This window comes from Dicentrarchus labrax, unplaced genomic scaffold (genome assembly GCF_905237075.1).
Source record: "Dicentrarchus labrax unplaced genomic scaffold, dlabrax2021, whole genome shotgun sequence".
Taxonomy (NCBI): domain Eukaryota; kingdom Metazoa; phylum Chordata; class Actinopteri; family Moronidae; genus Dicentrarchus; species Dicentrarchus labrax.
The window spans coordinates 12,932,927-12,955,815 of NW_026136716.1; the positions used below are offsets into that span (position 1 = coordinate 12,932,927).

The window sequence follows — 22,889 nt, forward strand, 5'->3', positions numbered from 1 at the left end:
AAAAAAAACGGCTGCAGCTCCATACGAATCCAATATGGAACCATAGACGGCAAATGGAGCGCCATATTTGAGGGTACACCGGGTCGATGTCACAATAGCCGGGGTTGAGCATCTCGGTGCTTATTTGTCTCTGATCGCATATTCACACACAAGTGATAAAACACACCCACTTGCGCACGTGGACGCGTACACAACCTGCAGAATGGAGGTGATGGCGTCTTGTTGGAGGGGGCAGGTAGGCAACATAAAAGCATGGAAAAATAGGATTCGGTTTTTGCACGACACCATGCGCCACCATGTCAGAGGCTTGTGCGTTTAAATGGTTTAGAAGGCTGCTTACTATTTAATGAACTTGTGTGTGTGTGTGTGTGTGTGCATGATGTCTTATTCCTGCCAGAGAATAATGAAAGACACGGGTGAAAAGAATGAGGCAAGGCTCTGAAATCAAAAACCCCTTTAGGTTTTTCTTGTGTGTGTGGTTCTGTTATTGTGTGAATGATAACCATGCTCCTGTGTGCTCATCTAGGAGGAGCAAGCTGCCAAATTGAAGGCAGAGAAGATCCGAGTCGCCCTGGAGAAAATCAAGGAGGCACAGGTCAAAAAGGTAAGGACTACCTCTTTCCTGTGTACACACATCTCACTCACTGTCTCCATTTCCTTTCTAAAAGACCATTCTGACTCACGTAATAATCGCTGTCTCGTCACATTCACCACGCACTGCATTTCTTTGTGAACTTCATTCACAGCGAGGCTGCAAAGCGCTGAGAAAATAGGTCATTGCAGTGTTTGATTATGTGTGTATCTGCTGGGGAGGGAGCAAGGAAATCAGAAAAGAGGCTTCAGAAAACGAGCGCTGCGAGACAATGCAGACATGTTCTACACGAAACATCTCATTTACCCCATCCGACTCCAACCAGTGCTGATTTTTCGGTGGACAACTGGTGCTCCATGCTCCGTGCTCCATTGAAAGCCATGGCGTGTGCTTGTCTCCATTGGGAAGTCGGCGTGGGACTCTACAGGCAGGCCATTTTTTACCAGTGTTTTCAGCCAGTGAATAAACTGTCTCTGTGAATGAGAGCAACAGAATGGTGGCCTTTCTTACATGCAATGAATAGTTGAGAGCCAATAGTGTTTCAACAGACAGGGCTGGACTTCACTCTGCCAAGTGAATACAATATGAGGAGATAAAGAGTGCTGGTACAACCGGAACATAAAATCTCGGCCGGCGTAGCAGAACGCTGCGATGTGCTAAATTATGAGTGCCGTCATTGTCAGCAGTCTACATGGACACTATCTTGCATTCATGACATTGAGGCAGTTTGATTGCATTTGGTGGAAAGGTTTAGAAACTTATCTCTTGAAGCAGTGGGGTATTTGGTTTGATTTAACTTGTTTTTGTTGGAGGGGTTTTTCTGCCAGACTAGGGGGTTTTAGGGGTCTCTCCTCAGAGAAATGTAGGTCAGACTCCCCATGTCTTAGTCTCACAGCTCCCCCAGCTTTCTCATTGGTCAAAGTCTCTGTTCAATCAACTGTACCCACTCACTGATTGGCTGTCAGGGTCCCAGTGAGGGGGGGAAAACAGGAGGTCAAGGAATTGAGGGCTTTATTTGGTTTCACACCAGGACAAGTCTTGTGTGGGATGCGATTGTGCAAGGCTGGATTTGGCATGTGTGCGTTTGTCTCATCCAGATTAGTTTAAGCTAGCTTGTTATGGGGGTCTTTTGGTTGCCTATGGATGAAATACTTTGGCCAGATTATTGGATTTTCAGTGTATATGCGGCATTGTGACGGTAGCAACCCCATAAATAGGTTGACGTTTTTGAAACATGCCTCACGTGCTTAAAATGTTGACATTTGCTTAAATCATTTAACATAATAATTTATACTTAAGTGCATACATATGGATTATATTCTCTAACTTTTAGCATTAGCTTAAACAACAAGCTGATCTTCAAATAAACTCTCCTTTCTTCTCCTCTTTCTCAGCTGGTGATCAGGGTCCACATGTCGGACGAGAGCTCCAAGACCATGATGGTGGACGAGCGGCAGACAGTCAGGCAGGTGCTAGACAGCCTGCTGGATAAGTCGCACTGTGGTTACAGCCCGGACTGGTCTCTAGTGGAAACCATCAATGAGCTACAGATGGGTGAGCGCGCAGACAGTTTCCACCGCACCTGAGTCAAATAAACACTGTTTATAGCTTGCTTTAATCTGCGCTGGTGGCACATGGATGGGGGCGGAATGCACAGAGCTGGGGGGGCAATGTAAACGATTTAGGTGACAAACATATCCTGTATTATAATTATCTGTGGTCTAAGAATAGTCACTGTTTGTGACTTCAGGCTAATTGTCAGGCTTACAGTTAAAGGTTCTGCCACACCCAAAAAAAAACAGAAATCCCTGGAGGGAGGAAATTAAGTGCACATTTGCAGGTCAGCAAAGAAAAACTGCCTATTTTGCATCTTATCTTCATTACTCCCTCTTCTCTCCCTTTCTCTCTCTCTCTCTCGGCTCTCTCTCTTAGAGCGTATTTTTGAGGATCATGAGAACTTGGTGGAAAACCTATTAAACTGGACCCGGGACAGCCACAACAAGCTTATGTTCATCGAACGCATCGAGAAATACGCTCTTTTCAAGAATCCTCAGGTGACTGTTCGTTTCCACTTCAACCCACACGTGCATTAGGGCTGAGGACAGATCATCATCTTCTCAATACCCTCTGTAGCCTCTCTGCATTCAGCGTGTAAATGCTGAAAGCATATGCTATACACACAAACACATTGTTTATGCATGCTCAGTGGCTGCACAGCCCAGAGAGCGAACAAGGGAGAGTGTTGGTGTAGGAGAGTTGGAAGTAGGTCAAAGCTCTAAAGCGAGTAAAGGTGAATAATTTATTTAACATAAAACGAGGTGAGCCGGCGACTTTACACTTTGCTCTTCTGCTTCTCTCCATCCTCCGTTAACTTCACTGTTCCTCTCAATCGTCTCCAGAACTACTTGTTGGGGCGGAAGGAGACATCCGAAATGGCTGACAGGAATAAAGAAGCTTTATTAGAGGTGAGATTACGTACAACCACAAACTACTGACTGACTCCTATCATTCCTACCTATCATTAGTGGGAATTTCGACTAAATCTGTTGGTCAACAACCTTTTTTTTCCCCACGACTAAGACGAAACCAGGACGAGACGGCACTGACGTCATTAAACACTATAACAACATGCAGTATTGTTGACCAAAAAAGACGAGACTGAAATGTAGTTTGACAACAGAAAAATATGGGACTGCACCGGGAGCACACAATGAACACAGTCAGGACTAGGCCTGCAACCAAGGATTATTTTCATTAGCAATTAATCTGTCGATCATTTGCTCAATTAACTGATTTACTGAGTTTTTTTGGTTGATAAAATCATTTGATCAATTGACTAATGGTTACAGCTCTAGGTAGCTCTTCAATTAGGTTTTTTTCATCAGATGAAAAGATAAACTCTTATTTATGTGAACAAGTTTGACTAAAATGATGAGGTTGTCTTAATATGATAAAAAACTGACTCACGACTACTACGGATCAGGACTCACAAGATAAACTTGGACATCGATGTATGTGCGTGTGTGTATCCATCAGGAGTGTTTCTGTGGTGGCTCGGTGTCGGTGCCAGAGATCGAGGGTGTCCTGTGGCTGAAGGAGGATGGGAAGAAGTCGTGGAAGAAGCGCTACTTCCTCCTCAGAGCTTCAGGGATCTACTACGTCCCCAAAGGGAAAGCCAAGGTCAGTGAGACTTGAGATTGGTTGGTTTGCTTTAGGCACGCAGTCACGCTACTCAGGCAAAAATGAAGACGGGGAACAGAAATGTGGGTTGGGGTTATGAGAACCAGATTCACACAGTCTGCTCTGTGGCATTTCCTGTTTAGTGCCGGATCACTTTGAACACAACAGATACAGCACATGCTTTTTTTTTTCTTTTTTTCCCCTTTTTTTTTTTGTGCGCACATGTGCTCTATTTTTAGCACTATCATCCTCCAACGCTCTTTGCACTGTGTCTTCTGTGACACAACATCAGCATTCAGTAGCTGCCTTCCCAACACTGTATCATTTTGATGCCTTATTTAAATTTTGTGTGAGCCGAAAAGTAGGTTGACAATAATACAATAATACAGTACCAGCTCAGGCATTGAATAAAGCATTGTGTATTTAATTTAGATCTGTGTAATCACCCTTAAAACATACATACAAGACTTGGACTACAGTGAGACTCAGCATAATTATTTAAAGCTTGTTTAGAGCAACTTCACTCAAGCACAAAAACAGCATGTGCCCCAAAAATACTTAATATCATTAATATGCAATTTCGACTTTTTCCATGCATATATTTATACATCTAGTCGGTCCAAACTGTTACCAAAATGTTACATGTACCTGTAGGAAAGTCTCAGTGCCTCAAGTTATTCTAGCATCATGGACAGCGCAGAAACTCCACCCTGAATACTGCTTTTTAAAGTCAATCCATCCTCCTCTTGCCTCCCTCTCTGCAGGCATCTAGAGATCTGGTGTGCTTCCTCCAGTTGGACCATGTTAACGTGTACTACGGCCAGGACTACCGCAGCAAATACAAGGCTCCCACTGACTACTGCCTGGCCCTGAAGGTGAAGCCCTCTCCCTTCTATCTTCCACCGCGTGGAGACAGTCTGACACATGTTCTGATCAAATCTTATGCAAATGTATTCACAGCAACACATGTGTTAACACAGACACTGACAGAGAGTGAATTTCTCGCCCTGTGTATAGATTTAAAATAGAGGTGTGAACATGTGAAATTATTCTGATGGTCCCTAGAGATGTATTCGAGCTTCTCTCGCACACAAGCATCCCCAATGCATTTACTGCAATTAGTCTTCCATTAGAAGTGTTTTTATTAAAGCACTCCGCAAAATGCTTCCAAACTGTTCACACTGTTTAATTTGATTTGACTGCTATTTAATAAGTGGATAAATTGTTTTCACTCTGTATATTATGTGAAAACTGTCTAATCAATGGCCAGAGTATGTCATTCTTTCATAATGAAGAAACATTTTGTCATTCTTCAGTGGATATGTGAGGCATTGGTGGATGGCAAAATACATATTTACTCCTTTTTTTTGCAGCATCCACAAATCCAGAAGAAGTCGCAGTACATCAAGTATCTCTGCTGTGATGATGTCAGGACTCTGCACCAATGGGTGAACGGAATTCGCATCGCCAAGGTGCGTCTAAACCTGGTTTGATAAAGTCTGCAAAACAACCAAAAAATAGTAACACTACTAAGGGAAACTATGTTAATTAATCCTTTGTTATTGTGGTTTTCCACTTTGTCTGTGTGTATAGTATGGGAAGCAGCTATATGTGAACTACCAGGAGGCCATGAAGAGGACTGAGGCGGCTTACGATTGGTCGTCTCTCTCGACCTCCAGCATCCGATCAGGCTCCAGTTCTGCCAGCATACCTGGTGAGTTCATTATCTAAACAGGCCCAGCATCAGAATAATAGATTTCAAATAGGCCATCTAGATCACTGACATTTAAACATTTAAAAAAAGGGATATGATCCCAGTAAGTTGGGAGGCTTTTGAGAAGGTCATTAAAAAAGTTATTAGTATGGATCAAGTTCCAAAAACATTAGGTCATACATTTCCCTGAATGCAAATCGGTAGCATCTTTGAATTGTCCAAGTTTGAAATGCGGGCTCCAATTTGTAGTCTTCAAACCCAAACTAAGATAATCACTATGATCACCATGACATCACCAGGGTAATTTTCTCTTGGAAACTTTACTGCTATAGGATATGTGTTTGAAGTAGAGTCCAGTTTTCACAATTCCAGGTCTAATAATGGGGTCTTTACCAAGCCCTTTGTGAAATGTAGAACTTTTATGCTTTAATCATTTTTTAATACTTAGCAAACATAATACTTTAATTGTACTGAATTTACACTTCTCTTACAAAGTCTTACTGTCATTTGTGTGCGTTTCTAGAGTCCCAGTCTAATCATTCAGGCCATTCAGACAGTGGGGTGGACACAGGCTCTTCTCATGGCCGGTCCCAGAGTGTGGTGAGCTCCATTTTTTCTGAGGCCTGGAAGAGAGGTACCCAGATCGAGGAGAGCACCAAGGTATGGCTTTCTTTCAGATAAAACAGGGCTTGTTATGTGGATTTAAAAAAAAAATAAATTTGTTAATGAATATATAATTTACTTGTCTCGTGTTAGCAGATGAGAATGGAGGCATCCAGAGGGGCCACGCTGCCGCATGCTTCCCACAGTCACCGGCATCACAGCCAGCATTCAGTGGATCATCCTGCCCTGACGCCGCCTCCGCAGCATCAGCCGCAGCCGCCTCCGCAGCATCAGCCGCAGCCACCCCTGCAGTTGCCTCCGCAGCATCAGCCACACCCTCAGCATCAGCCGCAGCTGCCTCCGCAGCATCAGCCGCAGCTGCCTCCGCAGCCCCAGCCCCAGCCCCAGCCCCAGCCCCAGCCCCAGCATCAGCCCCAGCATCAGCCCCAGCATCCACCGCAGCCTCAGCACCCATCAATGCACCCCCAGACACCGACCCAGCACCCATCAATGCATCCCCAGCCACCAACCCAGCACCCATCAATGCATCCCCAGACACCAACCCAGCACCCATCAATGCACCCCCAGACACCGACCCAGCTGCAACACCATCACCTGCCTCCCCAGCCTCAGTCTCCTCAACAGGCCCCACCACCACCACTCCAGTTGCCTCAGCGCCCTCCGCAAACGCCACAGTCCCCTCAACAGCAGCAACTGCCGCAGACCATCGGCAACTACAACCACATCCCCCCACCGCAGCAACAGGTTGCTGCTCCACCCCCGCCTCCTCCGCCGCCGCCGCCGCCTCCCCCTCCCCCCCCACCCCCAGTTCAGATGGTGTCGCACCACTCGCCGGCTCCCACCATGTACAAGTACAGCACGATCACCAGGCTGCAGAACCAGAAGGCCTCCCAGGCTGCCAATCACCACAAGCTGCCCATTCACCTCCATGCGACAGCTCAGCAAGTTTTGCCCCCAGTTCCAACACCGCCTCCAGCTCAGGCCAAACCCAATGTCAATCACATTGCTGCAAGGACTAATGTCCCGCCTCCCCCTCCTCCTCCCCCTCCACCATCCATGCCAACCCCTGGGTCAGCCATGGCTGTGTTGAAGCTGGGCCCTCCCAGCCCCGCTGCCCCGCCCTCCTTCATTCCTCCTCCCCCAGCACCTCTATGTGCTCCACACACCAATGGAGTAACATTTCCTCCCCCCTCCTCCCCCGCCACACCCTGCTGCACTGGCTCCCATGAGCTTGAGTCAGCCCATTTACCCCAACGGGCTGAAGCAGGTGCTGAAGGAAAGGTTTCCCAGCCCGCCACGCGACCTCCTCTGTCCAAATGGAGGCCTTGAAGAGTCCCCGCCACCTGCCCCGGCTCCACCACCCCCACCCCCTCCACCTCCACCTCCACCACCACCTCCTCCTCCTCCCCAGCAGTTCCCAGTGCCATCCCAGTTCCCACCTCCTCCTGCGCCGCCACCAGCGCCACCCAAGACCTTCACCCCAGGCTTTGTCCCTCATACCGCGCCCAAACCCACGTCACCTGTCTCCCCGTTCCCTCCTGCGCCACCTCCTGCTACCTTAGGTGGCTCGAACCCGCCACCACCTCCACCCCCTCCTCCACCTGCGCCCCTCAAGAAGCAGTTCAGCCTCCAGGCGGGCCACACCTCCAGCCATCCCCCTCCGACTCTGCCCAAGCAGCACAGCCTGTCTAAGCAAACGCCCTCAGGAGGCCCTCCGACAATGTCTTTGGTGAAACAGCTGGCAAGTCAGTTTCCAGGAGCTTCATCCCAAGCAGCCTATCACACAGAGAGTCCCAAAGCCCCCCTGTCTCCACCTGCAGTCAAGACCAAACCAAAATGGCAGCCTGGGGGAGGCCAACAGCTGCAGTCTCCAGAGTTCCCTCCTCCTCCTCCAGACAACAACGCTGGCTTCCCTGCCCCTCCGCCACCTCCACCACCTCCTCCACCTCCCCCAGCCCCTGTAACAGGCCCGACTCCACCTCCCCCTCCCCTCCCTCCTGGAAACCTGGGCTCCCCAACGAGGAGGTCACCCTCTGGCTCTTTTGTAGGCAAGAAACCTCCTCCCACCCCGCAGAGGAACTCCAGCATCAAGTTCAACGCTTCCTATGAGGAATCCAGGAAGAACTTGCTTAGCAAGTTCGCTCCCCAGAACACCTCTCCTTCCTCCGCGTGTCCCACCTCCTCTTCCACTGGATCCCCTTCCAAAGACCCCTCAACTGGACCCCCTGCTCCCCCGAAACCAGGCAAGCTCAACCTGGCCAACCTGCCCTTGGCACTCCAGGCTAAAGTGAGCCAGGTAAAGCAATCCAGTGGCGACTTCCCATCCCCACCACCTGAGTGCGCCTACTTCCCACCTCCTCCCCCGGCCTCTGAGCTCTTCCCTCCTCCTCCACCTCCCGGTAGTGACGCCAATAGTGGAGGACCGCCCAGGGTAGCCGTGGTCAACCCTCAGCCCCAGGCACCCCCTCCTCCTCCGCCTTTATCCCTCGTCAGCAACTCATCATGGGGGAAGAGCTCTCTGAAAAAGACTCCTCCACCCACACTCGGGCGGCGTAGTAACAACACCCCAGAACCCCCTCCGCTGTCACCGCCTCCACCCACCTCCCCAAAGGGCAGCTCAGGCCAGCCCAATTTCCTGGAGGATCTCAACCGGACACTGAAGCGAAAGTCAGTGGGTCGCCAAGGTTCTCTCAACTCGGCCGGCCTCACGGGCAAGTTGGACCCTGTGGGAACTATGGACGACATGGCGCTGCCTCCGCCGCCCCCTGAGCTGCTCCTGGACCAAGGAAAGCAAAGCAACGGAGGAAACGGCGGCTACATGTCCGGAAACATCTCAGGCTATGCAACGCTGCGACGAGGACCCCCGCCTGCACCGCCCAAACGGGGGGACGGCACCAAACTTACCGGAGAGTGTTGAACTTGGAGATCAGGACACAATACGGATGAATAGACAATGAGAGAATTTATGGAAGTGAACATTCATTAGTGAAATGGGGAAGTCCTGAATTCCTTCTATCCTCTTGGGATCACAATGATAAATGGATGACTGTGTAAATACTGAAACCCAAACCAGACCATGATCAATTAGTGTTTGCTAATTATAGCATTTTTTTTTAACATGCTTGGTATCCTGGATCTGTGGGGTTTACAATATTGGGACAATGAAGACTGGAGCAGGTAAGTTTGAGATCACAGAGAAGATTCTGCGATTGTCTAAACTCTCTGGAAGATATCGTGTCGCCCTGTATGGTAAACCCCACCCGTCTGGTACGCCAAGCAGATTGAAAGAAACACTAATAAGAATCGTGCAAATATTACTGGATCCAGGTCTGAGCCGAACCATGTATCCGCTTCTCTGCCATAAGTTTGTGCCACGTACTGGAGACAAAAAAACGAAACAAAAAAACACCACACCACATCAGGATCTTTCTGCTTTGGTACTGCATGGATCTCATGTGAGAACAAGCTGTAAAACATCTGTTCTGGTGTGTGCGCATGAGCGAGAGAGAGAAACTGAATATGCATACATGCATTGTGCACATGCATGTATGTACGAAAATAAGGTGGTGAAGTAGTTAACCGTTAGGGAAGGCCTTCGCGGAGCGGGGATGGTTAGGTTTGCTTTTATATAAAATTATTTAATGATCGATAAATGGAAGGATTTTTTTTTTTTGTAAGTCTGTCTTTTAATAGCTGGTCAACAAAGTCTAGAGAGGAACAAAACATTAGGGCACAATGGAATGTATATGGGAATATTTGAAAACATTATGAATTACACACATGAAGGCAGTGATTCAGTAATAAAAGTACACTCAAAAAGTCTCAAACATTTCTAGACTGTTTCACCACTAGAAGGAAGCCTTATTCCCAAAGTCTTGCATAGAGGTCAAAGCAGAAAGGAGATTTCTTCCAAAGGTTCAGCAGAGTCTGGACTGTGCAACTGGAAAAAAAAAAAAAAAACATTGTTTTTTATTTAATGGACTGTAAAATGGAGAGGGAGGCCTGTGATGGTGTATCTTCGTGGACTGTGCGAGTTCCCTGCTTGATTTTGGACCTTATCCTTCAGTTTGTGTCTGTACAGTTTGCAGCTGCTACTCGGTTACCCTTCGCCGCCTTCTCAAGTCACACGGTTGTCACAAATCAGGAAGTAGAATGTACAGATTAGACTCGGTCTCGTGTGGAGTGTGCTCATCTTATCCACACAAGGTGACCTGGTCGAAAAATGTGCCCGGTTAATGTACAGACCATTAAATCATGTAGTCAATAACAGAAATCATCTGACTGGCATTAGACTGAATGTTGCTTTGTGTGTCTATCTGGTTTCTTTCATGGTGCCATTACTGCTTCAACCCTTTCTCTTGATTTTTGTACCTACCGGGGGGGTCATGAAGGGTTTTAATTTCCAGCAGCAATGCCTTTTGTTTTTAGGGTGCTAGCACTGTCCTTCAAGGAACTCAATCTCATCTTGTCCGCGTGTGCCAGGATGACATATCATACATATTTCAGACCATTTCAAACTGGTTTTAAATTGCAGTGTTTAAGTGTGTGCGGCATAAATGGTTTCAGAGAGCTAATCCTGAAGATGGTATAGCCCTGTTTTAACATCCCACTCAGCTGCAGCGGTTTTGATTGCCACTTGAAGGCAGCGTGCCATTTCTTATAACTGAATATCATTGTCCTCGACAGGATGTTTGCTACAGTACAGTATGTAAGTTATTGATGTGCTGATGTGAACATGTGGGGCCGAGTGAAATGAAGAAAAATGGTTGCAGATAGAGTAAACGTGTCCTCTTGCATTTAAACTGAAAATCACAATATAAATGTTCAAACCAGACGTCAATCTGTCTCAGAGTCCTCTTTTGTTGAAGTAATGTGGGGCATGTGTTGCTGGGAAGATCTTTATTTAATGCAATGCATCAGTCAGTACACATGATTAAAATGGTTACAGTGTTTGTTTTGTTGGTGAACCTCTCACTCCCTCTAGTGGTCTTATCCCTTACTACTACTGCTTAAAGTAACATTGCATTCAGGACGAATAGGATCATTTAAATGATGGGGATTGAACCCTGAACTGGGTAGAAAGTGTCTCCTCATGAGGTTCACTGATTGGCTGTAAATCTAACCAATAAGATATCATTTAAAAAAAAAAAGGGACAAAAAGACAAAAACCATGTGCAAATTAGTTTTTTTTAATGGTGTCGTCTGATGAGCTGAACTTTCACACCAGGTAGTTGTTGAAAGTGTCCCCTCTGGGCCGGACCTCCACTGTCTGACTGTGGAGGGAGCGATCATTCTGGACGGGTGGGGAAGTTGCAGGAGGAGCTGGGACTGTTGGAAGATGGTGGGGCTCTGGTCAGTTAACATGCACTGAATGTCACTCTGGTGAATGCATACTGAAATACTGAGGGCAGGCCCTATGGATATTCGAAAACCTTCAGTATCATCTTTATTCTTTTTAAATAAAAATACATTTAATAATGATTGAGACACAATTTTATTTCAGTTAAAACCTTCAGTTACGGATTGCACTCGACCATCACAAGTTAAAACGTGTTTACCTCTGTTTAAAGTCGGGATATGGAACTGGTGTCTCCCTCTTGAGAACATCTGTGGAATCAAAGCTTTGACATTATTCACATGCACTATGTATCCCATTATATTGTTGTTTAGGTTGATAGGAAAGCCTGATATAATTTTTCCCTTTTTGAAGCCAATATAATTAGCTGTCACTTAAAATGGAAAAATAGCTTGGGAAATTAGAAAGAAACTGACAGTACTGCTATTCTCCCCCATCATCCCTCCCCTCAGCGTCCTCACCTCCTCACTGGACTCTGAGCTGGAGCTCCCGTCGTTGCCGCATCTGAGAGAAACCAACTGGGTCGAGGTGGCCGACATTCGGACCCGACTGAAGCAGGCGAAGGATGGCTGAGGTGACGGAGGCCAAACGAGAAAAGGATGGTGTTTTTAATAGTCTGTATAATGCAAATATCTCTCAGTATTTGTTAGTCTTATTAGGATCACTGTCCCTGATGCATCATGGCAGATTTGATCAACACACACACTGTTCCAGTAAATCTGTGCCAATGCAAACAGTGGGCTGCATCAGTGTGTCAACATGTGTCCTACCCAGAACTGAGATATCAGGCCTTCACTGTCTCCAAGCAACTGAATACAGATACTTTAAATGAGCACAGTGTTCTCTAAGGGTTTTACTTTTTGTTGTATTCTGCGTTATACAACAACCCTGTAGCATAAAACTAAACAGAATAAAACCATAATAAGATGTAATTCAGGTTATTTTTAACCTCTGGCAACATTAAAGATCTCCAGATGTGTTAAGACGTGTATACAAATAGTCAAAAATTATAATTTCAACATTAGAATCCTTATAAAGGCATCTACTCCTTGTACCTCATTAAAAATTCATCACTTGTAGTTACGTACTGGACCAGGATTGTGATGTCACAAATCATGCTCGTAGGCCCCGCCCCTTAAAATCTGATTTTCAATGAGCACAGAGAAACTTTCCACTTTCAGCAGATGAATGTGAAATCCTCCTTCTCCTGTCAAACTCTGCACATACATCATTCAAAGAGAGAAATACTGATTTTTGAGGGAGGGGGGCTTTAAGTTTCTCACCACAAAGAAACCAGGTCTGAAGGCGCATGTCAGGGGGTCGCTCCCGGAAGACTTTGCACACTGCGTCTCTTTAATGCCAAATGTCATCAGCAGGTCAACGGTGTTCAGGCCCATTGGAATAACCTGTCATACATGTGAATGTTTGTCAGAATCCCACAAATACCACACACCCTGTTCTACTGCTACACTGCAGCTATTACTCCACAAACATAAAACACCAGCACGTTATTATATCCTAATGTGCAGACTCACCCTTGTGACAGAGCCTCGAGTCACCCGGTAAAGAAGGCTGACGGCGTACACAGAGTTGACCTCTGCCAGCGATGCTCCAAGACCCCTGTCTGCCAGGGACTCCAGCTCAGAGTTGTACAGCGGGATTCCTGTAAGGTCAGAGGACAGAGATGTACAAAGAGTCAGCGACTACACTTACTGTGTCTCCTTAGTGCAGAGAACCACTTACCTGAGCATCCCAGAGACTGCAGCAGGGCCAAGAGAAGCATGTAGGACTTCATCTTGACTAGCACCAAACCAAAGTACCTCACTCCTTCGTTTACCTCCCTATAAATATGTTCAGCTTTTGTCCTGATACCCCTATGCGCCGCCTCTTACCCTCCATAACCTCTAAAAACCCCTCCCCCGGCTGTCTGCCTTGTTTCCTTCACGCAATAGCTGTTAACCTTTGTCCAGCTCTATTGATCCCAGGCTGATGTGCTGAATTAAATGTGCACACGATCAGATTCAGACAAGATCTTAAATCTGACTGTTGTTCATGAGTTAAATTCAATTAATGTAGCTGCTTCTTAAGACACATTAGGGCTTTACATAAGTGATTTTGATTAGTTTAAATCAATATAAATACAGTGTGCACAGAAAATAAAAATTAATTTCAGATTTTCCACTTTTTTATACATCAGAAGTCTTATCACTTAACACTGAGTTACTATAAAGCCAATGTTTTGGCCGATGTATTATCATCATTAGTGTTTAAAATGACAATTAGTCAACTCACACAAACTAAATCTGCAGTAATTTTGATAGTCAGTTTATCTTTTATGTTGCTTTTAAACAAAAAATACCAAGCACTCACTGGTTTCAGCTCAAATGTGAATATTTGCTGCTTTTCTTCTTCTATAGTTTGAGTTGGGTTTTGTTGGTCAGACAGCATTTCTCTATCAGTCTGAGTTGATGAGAGACCCAAATAGATTCTGGTAACACATCTGTTAATGGAGCTAAAGCATAAATTATCTGTCATTTCTAACTGCCATTCTTAGACCAGATTTGGTTGTTAGAATTTTTATGAACACGTAGAGTCAAATTTTAATGCTAATCTTTTCTATTATTAAAGCCCCCCCTCCACTCAGAAATCAGTTCCCTGCTCGTTCCTACAGTGTGCTGTTTGAATGATGTTTGTGCAGAGTTTGACACTAGAAGGATGTTTCCACATTCATCTGCTGAGAGCAGAAAGTTTCTCTGAGTTTACTGAAAATCAGATTTTAAGGGGCGGGGCCTACGAGCATGATTTGTGACATCACAAGTAGTCTGGAGCTCAATCCTGGCCACTGAATCCCAAATTGCATTGGTAGCTCTCTGCCATCGGTGTGTGAATGGGTGAATGAGAGGTAAATTGTAACTGTTCCCTCTACCGCTGTCTGCAAATAATCCTGTTTAAAATGAGCAGATAACGACAACAAACGGACTTCCATGAAGTATGACAAATCGTTTTTTTCCATGAAGCGGTGTTGGTCTTTGTCCCGGCTCTGTGAAGCTCTTTTTGGTCTCCTTCCTCTGGACTCTATCTGCTGCAGCTCATTTCAACATCAGCAATCCTCTGCTACTGTCGGCCAAATCAAACAGTTGTTGGGTGTAACTTCCTCTAATAGAGTTTATTTAGCAGTACAGCAATTTCTCAACGCAACATTAACTCTCTCATCATGTGTTTATTACATTCAGCATCAATATCAAAAATACTTCACATTTGGTGCATGAAGAGAATTCTAGTTTTTGTAAACAATAAATATGTTTCTGTTTAATATCTTGAGTCCTGTTACCACCGTATTACATACAGTACATCTCTTTTTAATTAATTAAACTGACACTACTGACAAAGGAATGTGTCCTGTAAAAAAAAAGAGCTTCAAATGTCATCTCACAGGGTAATCTAGTATTTGACAAATACAAGTTGAAGAGAACTACACACGTTCCTGCAGCTGGATCCACTACTACAAGGTAAAGTACCTGATTTCCCCTTAAAAACACGAAAGTGAAATTTGGCCATTCAGTAAAAGTAATGCAGATAGTTTCCAATGTCTCTTTTCTGCTTTCAGGGCAAATCCAAGTCCACTCCACCTTGAGTGGCGAGCTCCCAACTAAATTCACAATCTCAGCAGCTCTGTGTGAGCATGTGAGTGATGTTACTGCATCAGAAATGATCCCATTTAGTGACCAGATCTACAGTGTAAACGCAGCCCTAAGTGCAACAAAGTAAAGGTGCTCAAAGTGTAAAATAGCCACGTAACCTACACACACACACACACACACACACAAAGAATGAGTCTCTTTTCTCATCGTTCAAGCGTTCCCATCAGAGGCTCCATGGCGGCGATGAAGCAGGCTTCAAACTCCTGATCTGAGAAGCGAGCCACCGACTGACGTGCGTTGCGTCTGATCTGCAGCCGGCTGGCGGGCGGCAGCGCCAGGATCCTGTCTATGGCCTCCGCGTAACTGTCCTCGTCGTCAGCCAGGAAACCTGTCTGGCCTCCCTCGAAAGGGACCACGATGTCAAGCTTGGGGCCGCCGGATTTATGCGCCAGAATGACCTTCCCTGCCGCCATACACTCCACAATACCTAGAGGGAGGAAAGAGGAGTGAAGATGCACTTTTAACACCATCAGAAAAGTCTAAAAGTCTAAACCTGACTTCAGAGAGATAAATTACCTATTCCGAAGTGTTCGTTCCACATGGTATGCAGTCCGATGGTGGCTTCCCCCATCTCTCTCTTCAGCTCCTCGAAGGGTATATTCAGTTTAAACTCCACCCTGTCGGCCACACCCAGCTCCTGGCACAGCCCCCTCAACATGAGCACCCTATCTTCGTCCTGCTGGTTCCTGCATCCGCCGATCAGGACCAGCTTCAGCGCCTCCCGGCCCCCCGCGCCCTCCCTCCTCCTGTCTAACACCTTCTTAAAAGCTCTGATCTGCAGCCGGTGGTCCTTCTCCGGCCTGAACTGCCCGATGGAAACGATTGAGTGGCACTTCCTGTCCCCGTCCTCCTCCAGCGGGACGTCCAGGAACGCGCCGACGTCGCAGGGCGGGTAGACCACGCTGGTGCGGTTCGGGGCGCGCCACAGTGACAGGATGTGATCGAGGGTCCAGGAGGAGTTGACCATGATGAGGTCGCTGCAGGAGCCGGCCATGCCGTAGAGCAGGGCGAACAGGCAGTAGTAGACCACCTTGAAGGCACTCAGGAACAGACTGTTGGAGACGTAGTCTGGGTTGTTGAACCTGGGACATTAACAGTCAGGGTTATCCGAGGGGTTAGAAAGCAGCAGGTTTTAGTTATGGATTCTATGACCAGTCATTCAACTTCTAAAATGGAGGAGCAAGAAAGTCCCGTATTCCCTACAGCCTCCCGGGGAAGACAGAGCTTGACATTCAGTACACACCCTTAGAAAGAACTACAGTGCTACAGTTACTTCTGGTCACCTTTTCGGTTGTCTTCTGTTGGTTCATGCAGGGAATAGTTTCTAATTGAATGTAGTATTTTGAGAAATGCTTATGATAAGACTATATAAAGAAAACTGCAACATAATTCTCAGCCATATGAGACTATTTTCTTTGGTAAAGACACGCAGTGATTACCTGGGGTTCCTCTCTCTCACCACAGACAGCATGTCAGTGCTGATGGTGGGGTAGTGGACGTAACTCCCCACGCTGCAGCCTCCCAAGTAGCGGAACAGGGGCAGAGTGAAGGCGTAGCCCATGGAGTCGATGTAAAGGTCTGGGACGAACTCGGTCAGCGCCTCCCATCCCAGGAAGATGGAGCCCACACTCTGTCCCAGCAGGGTGAAGTGAGGAAACAGGCCGGGCTCCACGAGCAGCCGGTGCCTCAGGAACACAAACTGAACCGGCCGGGGGAGCACGATGTTGAAGCGACGCCGCGCCCCATCCAGAATCTGCTGGCCCGTCACACCCAGGTCCCCAGTGTACACCACAAAGTTGATGTCCATGTACCTGTGCAGATGTGGGTTGAGTTAAGAAAGAGTTTGCATAAGCAGGATGCATTTTGATGTTCTGATTCTGCTTATTTTGCAGCTAGCTAGCCACATACTGTCATATAAAGTCTTTCACCTGTTCTGCAGAGCCCTGATAGCACACCAGAGCACCCTCTCTCCCCCACCGCCAGCGTTGCAGTAGGGGTGGAAGAAGGCCACAGTGGGGCGGCCGTCCCTCGCCCGCCGAGCGTTCCTGCTGCTCTGAAGCCACAGACGCACCGCCAGCACCAGCAGGACCAGGACAGCGATCAGCAGCACGCACAGAACCACCAGAGGAAGCAGCAACTTCCACAGCAGCCTGAAACCCACAGACACAGTTTGTTACAGGAAACACATGATCTTTATACGGCACTAAAGTGACAGAGGGATTTTACAGAAAAGGTACAGGCAAAAGGGAGAGAATGTATAAAAGGAAGTAGAATTAACCCACAAAATAAAAGAGAAATCCAAAGAAAACAAAGTGATGCTTATACAAGACTTCAGAGAGGTTGTTCAAGAGTCACAATCAAAGACAAACACTTCACTGATCACAAATGTGACCCTGACATGCATTTAAAAATGATTAAAGGCCAACCTTTAGCTGGAGGAGTACTACAGGAATAATAATAATAATAATAATAATAATAATAATAATAAATAAAGTCGACATAAACTCAGGTTTAAAGGAATATTAGCTCACAACATACAGCCTTTAATATACAGACAGACAGATGCCTATAAATGGGTTATATAGTAAAGAGCGTGTTCTTCATCGTAACGTTAGAGGTAGTGACTGTAAACAAACACATTAATGTTGTGTTTACCTAAAGACCACAACCAGCTAATAAACCTAACGTTAGCTAGCTATAAACTAACCTTAACTAGTGTTACATGTTAGAGTCGTAGCTCTGTTACAAGCAGCAGCTAATGTACAACACAATGAAACACGCTACTTCCGTTGAACATGGATTACAAACATTGTATCCGTTTTAAAAAACAAAACACTTGGTTTGAAACATATCTTACCTCGTTAATTCACACAAACAGAGAACCAGCTGATCGTGGCCCGACATCTTGCCAAGAGAAATTTTAACAACACATCACCTTTCGAGCTGCTTTCAAGTTTCCTCCTCTGTTCCCCAGCTGGGAGTTGTTTTTATTTGGCGCCACCTGCCGGCGGGGAGGTGTTACTCCACCGAGCTGTCTGGCTTGTGCTGAAAGTCACACTAAAGCTCACATGAATTCAGACGTGTGTTAATTATAGAACTATTTTAGCTGACTTTGCTGGAAATATAGCACCAGCAGTATACTAACCTGCTCCCTGTCAGGCATTATGGCTGATCTATGCCCTCGTCTTTCCAAAAAAGTAATGTTTAACTTCTAAATAAACACTTTTTAATCAATAATGTCCTTCTTCCCACGTGTTTTTAACAAACCTCTGTCATTTCCAGTTTGGATCTTGACATCATGAAAGCTCTTCGGATTTTGTTTGTCTTAATGAATTTGGACAAACTGCTGAAGACAGGACACTGTATAGAAACACAGTAAGTTGATCTTAATGAAATATTTGTTATGTGGCAAACAAAGTAAATAGGTTATGAGACACATGTTGGGTGTACCTGAGCGCAGATGTAAACTCTATAGGTCAATGGACTTGTTGACACTGACACAATTTTAACATAACTTCTAAAAATGATACACCTCACATTTGCACTATTACTATTATATTATTACTCACATATCTCTTTACGATTGGCCCAGAGGGGTCTGCAGCATTCCTGTATTTTACTGATGTCGTTTTCTTTTCATTCAGTGACCAAGTTCTATCAATCACCCCGAAAACACAGGAACAAGTGGACGTCTTGAAGAATGTGTCCACTCAATACGAGGTATAGAAATTAGATTTTTCTTCATCAGTGATTGTGTTCCTCTGATTTTGTCCTGAATCATTATGCGCCATGTTTTCTCCCAGACAGCCTTGTGGCAGCCTGCCTCACCTCAGTTCATCAAAGAGGAAACTCAGGTCCACCTGTTTGTTCCTGCAAACAGCTCAGAGACTGTCAAGGATCTGCTACAGACCCATGCCATTACACACGAGTATGCTGCCTTTCTGGAAACACACATAAAGCATTATAATCATATTTGATGCAATGTGTATGGAGGTTTTGGGATTTCTGTTTACTTTAGGGTGCTACTGGCCAACGCCAATGAGTTGATTGAGATGCAGACGAGGAACGACTCCGGTGACCCACGAAGCAGCACGACTTTCTACGAGAGATATCACAGTCTGGAGGATGTACGCTTTCCATCTTTATCTTATTCCAGTGTCATAACATTCAGTTGTTGATATTGTGTCAGAAAGGTGTTTACAGACGGGTTGACAAAAATTTAATACAGGACTATTGGATTGCATGTACTGCACTTAATGGCAATATTACGGTTTACATTCTCCTTTGTAGGTCTACGATTGGATAAACAGGACCCAACAGGACAACCCCAGCACGGTCAAAACCATCCTCATTGGCTCATCCAGCGAGAAGCGACCACTCTACGTTCTAAAGGTACAAGAGCTGCAACGATTAGTCGATTAATCACCAACTATTTTGATAATCGATTAATCGGATTGAGTCATTTTTTGCGCAAAAATGTCCAAATTATTGGATTTCAGCTTCTTAAATGTGAAGATGTTCTAGTTTCTTTAGTCCTCTCTCACAGTAAACTGAATATCTTTGGGTTGTGGACAAAACAAAGACATTTGAGGACGTTAGCTTGGGCTTTGGGAAACACTGATCAACATTTTTCACCATTTTCTGACATTTTATGGACCAAACAACCAACTGATTAATCAAGAAAATGACTCATCGATAATGAAATTAATTGTTATTTGCAGCCCTAGAAGATACACTCATCCATCACCTAATGAGCCGCAGTAATGACGAAGATTCAGCATTATTTTTTCCGTTATATGTAGCTTATATTTAGCTGAAAAGTGTTCAGACTTTAGCTGATACACTCCAACTCTGAATGAAGGTTAAAGTTCACCCTCTCTTTCTCAGTTGTCTCTAAATAACAGGCCGGATAAGAAAGCAATGTGGATTGACTGTGGGATCCATGCCAGAGAGTGGATCGCTCCTGCTTTCTGCTTATGGTTTGTACAGTATGTGAGTACATTTAATCTAGTATCAACAGGCTGGAAATGTCTTGTAGTAACATTGTTTTCTATTAGTTTGTGGTCTGGCACTAAGACTCAATGTCCCTCCTCCCTCAGTCTTTGGGATTTTACAGGCAAAACCAAGATATCACTCACATCCTGGACAACATGGACGTCTACGTCCTGCCTGTCATGAACCCTGATGGATACCAGTACACGTGGACAACAGTAAGCAGATCTGGGTTTGTCGTGCTCGAGCGGTTGTAAGGGAAGCTATTTCAACTGGATTCATGATCTGTCTCTGCTGTCTCAGAACAGGATGTGGAGGAAGAACCGCTCTGTCAGCAAGAGCAGCGGCTGCATCGGAGTCGACCTCAACAGGAACTTTGATGCCAACTGGTGCAGTAAGTCTTCCTCCCACATTACATTACAGTTCCAGCACCCGTTGTCCTGTGAGGCAGAAATATTTCAAGACAAGACATTCCTTTCTTACTAATCATCTGAGAATATGTGTGTTATATTCACTCCATTAAAACAATATCTTGAATCCTTAACTGTGACACATGCTTTTTCCCCACATTTTCCTGTAAGTACTTGCATTTAAAGGAAAATATCATACATTTCCTTTTTGATAAACACACTGAACTCTCTCCTCTGCTAACTGATCATATATGAGTGTGTCAGGAGCATCAGGAAGATAAAGTGATGCTGTTTCTTCCAGCGGAGGGGGCCTCCAATGAGCCCTGCTCTGAGATCTACTGCGGCGAGTTCCCCGAGTCAGAACCAGAGTCCCAGGCCGTGGCCGACTTCCTGCGCAGCCACAAGGACTCGGTTCAGTTCTACCTCAGCATCCACTCCTACTCCCAGATGCTGCTCTTCCCGTACTCCTGCACCTTAGAGGAAGTGGAGAACCACAGAGTGCTGGTGAGTGCTGCTGTCACTCAAGCTTTCCTATTTAAGCAGCATGTTGTCTGTCAGCTGATGCCACAGTTCCCACTCACCTCAGAATAAACAGACAGGTTATTTTAATGCAGTGGTCAAATTTGACATTTTGGGCTATTTTGCTTCCATTACATGTCTTCTTTCATACTTGTGGAAAGAAAACTCCCTGAATACACATTTGAGTGCTTATTTGACTACACTTTTTTGTGTCTGTAGATTTCACCAAAAGTTTGCATTAGATCAGGTCTCATTTGAATATTTAAACCTACAATTTCAGAATACTTGTAATACAAAAAAGAATTGTCAACTGGGGAGGTTTCAAGGTGATATCTATTAGTTAATTTTGTTTACCCTATTCACCTATAGTGTCTCCCCTTAGTTGTCCTTTCTAAATGTGTAAATGCTCTCTTTTCTTTTAAAGTTTGAGATGGCTGAAGAAGCTGCCCAGAAAATCAGAAGATATTATAAGAACACCTACAAATATGGTGCTGGAGCAAAGACAATATGTAAGTAGGATTTATTCTTCAAGCAAAGTGACCTTGACTTGATTCTCATACGAGTGCCATTGTCTGCTCTCCAGACTTGGCTCCTGGTGGCTCTGATGACTGGGCGTACAAACTCGGCATCAAGTACTCCTTCACGTTTGAGCTCCAGGACCGCGGGCGTTATGGCTTCCTCCTGCCGCCGTCTCACATTTCCAGGGCCTGCAATGAAGCTCTGATTGCTGTGAAGACCATTGCTCTCAGGGTTGTAGAGAAAACACAAGCCCCAACGAATCCTCCTCCAACTTTCTAAGCAGTTGCACCTGACATTAAGACTGAGAGTTCAATATTTGAAGCCATTTTTGTGAATGAAGCCCAGAGTTTGTAGTATTAGTAAAAGACCAGCTAGCCTGTAAGAGCTTAGTACACATTGTTGAGAATATTCTGATTGTTATTCAGGGTATTTTCTGCTTTAAGGAGATGTTTTTGTAGCATTCCTCTAGTCTAACATTAAATTATGGGTGTCTATTTTGCAGAGATTGCTTTGAGTGTATGCATTTACAGGAAACATTTTTATTATTACATTAGCATTTTATTAATTAAGACAAATTTGTGGACATAAAAACTGTATAAAGACATTTAGTGTCAGTGTCTTTCTTCTTGGTATTGTTGTGCCACACTCAGGTAGAAGGTAGTTCCAATGAAAACTACATCATCATGTATATATCACACAGATATTAACACTGATTATTCTTGTTCTTGCAGATATCAATAATAAGGTCATAGTCATTTCAGTGATGGTGTTAATAATGTGTGTACAAATAATGTAAACCCCTGCACGATGTAATGCTCTCTTATACAGAAGCTGTGCATTGAAAAAATAAATAAATAAATGAAAGAATAAAAATCTATCTTGCTGTGTGAATGTTGTGTCCACATTTCTATCGACATGGGGTATTTTATTTTGTAGGAGTTATCCGGTTTCTGCCTTGTAGAGTGGACGTCTCATGAAGTTTCATATTAGTATTAACTGTCTATATAATTGTTATTATAATGATCAAAATCTGTCAGTCAATGTGAATTACTATAAATACCACAATTAACGTCAAAAATCGTAATAACTGATTTAAATTGTATTTCTGTCCAGTTGGATAATATTATTTTGTAGGAGTTAAACGGAAACCGGTGTATCCTATTGTGTCTGCCTTGACGGTTGTATCTCATCGTGAATGTTACCGCCCCCTGGTGGTCACACACACTGATTACAACTCTACATTAAACAGCGTTCACAACAGCCAGGACGCAAAAACATAAAC

General features: G+C 45.0%; 4 protein-coding genes across 9 annotated transcripts in view; 2 read left to right on the plus strand and 2 right to left on the minus strand.

Moving 5' to 3' along the window:
* raph1b (Ras association (RalGDS/AF-6) and pleckstrin homology domains 1b) overlaps positions 1 to 7,523 on the plus strand; it is a 40,228-nt gene extending 32,705 nt beyond the window's left edge. For 4 of the 6 annotated variants that reach the window (XM_051428217.1, XM_051428222.1, XM_051428219.1 and 1 more), the window contains 10 exons: positions 527 to 604; positions 1,987 to 2,146; positions 2,525 to 2,646; positions 2,992 to 3,057; positions 3,629 to 3,772; positions 4,537 to 4,647; positions 5,146 to 5,244; positions 5,366 to 5,486; positions 6,010 to 6,146; positions 6,246 to 7,523. In XM_051428217.1, the coding sequence (XP_051284177.1) occupies positions 527 to 604; positions 1,987 to 2,146; positions 2,525 to 2,646; positions 2,992 to 3,057; positions 3,629 to 3,772; positions 4,537 to 4,647; positions 5,146 to 5,244; positions 5,366 to 5,486; positions 6,010 to 6,146; positions 6,246 to 7,439 (2,232 nt within the window). In that variant the 3' untranslated portion in view covers positions 7,440 to 7,523. The remainder of the gene's footprint in view (positions 1 to 526; positions 605 to 1,986; positions 2,147 to 2,524; positions 2,647 to 2,991; positions 3,058 to 3,628; positions 3,773 to 4,536; positions 4,648 to 5,145; positions 5,245 to 5,365; positions 5,487 to 6,009; positions 6,147 to 6,245) is intronic. The other 2 variants (XM_051428220.1, XM_051428223.1) reach the window with 1 other exon arrangement.
* A 3,755-nt stretch (positions 7,524 to 11,278) lies between these two features.
* spp2 (secreted phosphoprotein 2) lies at positions 11,279 to 13,376 on the minus strand. Its single transcript, XM_051428278.1, has 6 exons — positions 13,210 to 13,376; positions 13,002 to 13,129; positions 12,750 to 12,872; positions 11,928 to 12,035; positions 11,669 to 11,717; positions 11,279 to 11,438 (listed from the first exon to the last, which is right to left on the minus strand). Exons 1-6 carry the CDS (start codon positions 13,259 to 13,261, stop codon positions 11,329 to 11,331), a joined length of 570 nt encoding a protein of 189 aa, XP_051284238.1. The 5' UTR covers positions 13,262 to 13,376; the 3' UTR covers positions 11,279 to 11,328.
* Positions 13,377 to 14,666: 1,290 nt separating this feature from the next.
* On the minus strand, positions 14,667 to 18,321 carry alg11 (ALG11 alpha-1,2-mannosyltransferase). The gene is made up of 5 exons (XM_051428245.1): positions 18,025 to 18,321; positions 17,096 to 17,317; positions 16,607 to 16,978; positions 15,684 to 16,249; positions 14,667 to 15,594 (listed from the first exon to the last, which is right to left on the minus strand). The coding sequence occupies exons 1-5, from the start codon at positions 18,069 to 18,071 to the stop codon at positions 15,311 to 15,313; spliced, it is 1,491 nt and encodes a 496-aa protein (XP_051284205.1). The 5' UTR covers positions 18,072 to 18,321; the 3' UTR covers positions 14,667 to 15,310.
* A 97-nt stretch (positions 18,322 to 18,418) lies between these two features.
* On the plus strand, positions 18,419 to 22,484 carry cpb2 (carboxypeptidase B2 (plasma)). Its single transcript, XM_051428251.1, has 11 exons — positions 18,419 to 18,542; positions 18,812 to 18,887; positions 18,971 to 19,095; positions 19,186 to 19,294; positions 19,458 to 19,559; positions 20,055 to 20,159; positions 20,267 to 20,377; positions 20,463 to 20,553; positions 20,871 to 21,073; positions 21,513 to 21,597; positions 21,672 to 22,484. Exons 1-11 carry the CDS (start codon positions 18,466 to 18,468, stop codon positions 21,884 to 21,886), a joined length of 1,299 nt encoding a protein of 432 aa, XP_051284211.1. The 5' UTR covers positions 18,419 to 18,465; the 3' UTR covers positions 21,887 to 22,484.
* The last annotated feature ends 405 nt before the right edge of the window (positions 22,485 to 22,889 follow it).

Bases quoted from the DNA above. Each gene is read 5' to 3' on its own strand.
- spp2 (XM_051428278.1), bottom strand. From the start codon at position 13,261: ATGAAGTCCTACATGCTTCTCTTGGCCCTGCTGCAGTCTCTGGGATGC. The intron at 13,130-13,209 runs GTAAGTGGTTCT...CTGACCTTACAG, and splicing joins GCAGTCTCTGGGATGCTCAG to GAATCCCGCTGTACAACTCT. The intron at 12,873-13,001 runs GTGAGTCTGCAC...CATGTATGACAG, and splicing joins CTCGAGGCTCTGTCACAAGG to GTTATTCCAATGGGCCTGAA.
- alg11 (XM_051428245.1), bottom strand. From the start codon at position 18,071: ATGTCGGGCCACGATCAGCTGGTTCTCTGTTTGTGTGAATTAACGAG. The intron at 16,979-17,095 runs GTGAAAGACTTT...ACATCTGCACAG, and splicing joins ATCAGGGCTCTGCAGAACAG to GTACATGGACATCAACTTTG. The intron at 15,595-15,683 runs GTAATTTATCTC...TCCTCCCTCTAG, and splicing joins GAACGAACACTTCGGAATAG to GTATTGTGGAGTGTATGGCG.
- cpb2 (XM_051428251.1), top strand. From the start codon at position 18,466: ATGAAAGCTCTTCGGATTTTGTTTGTCTTAATGAATTTGGACAAACTG. The intron at 19,295-19,457 runs GTACGCTTTCCA...TCTCCTTTGTAG, and splicing joins GATATCACAGTCTGGAGGAT to GTCTACGATTGGATAAACAG. The intron at 21,598-21,671 runs GTAAGTAGGATT...TCTGCTCTCCAG, and splicing joins TGCTGGAGCAAAGACAATAT to ACTTGGCTCCTGGTGGCTCT.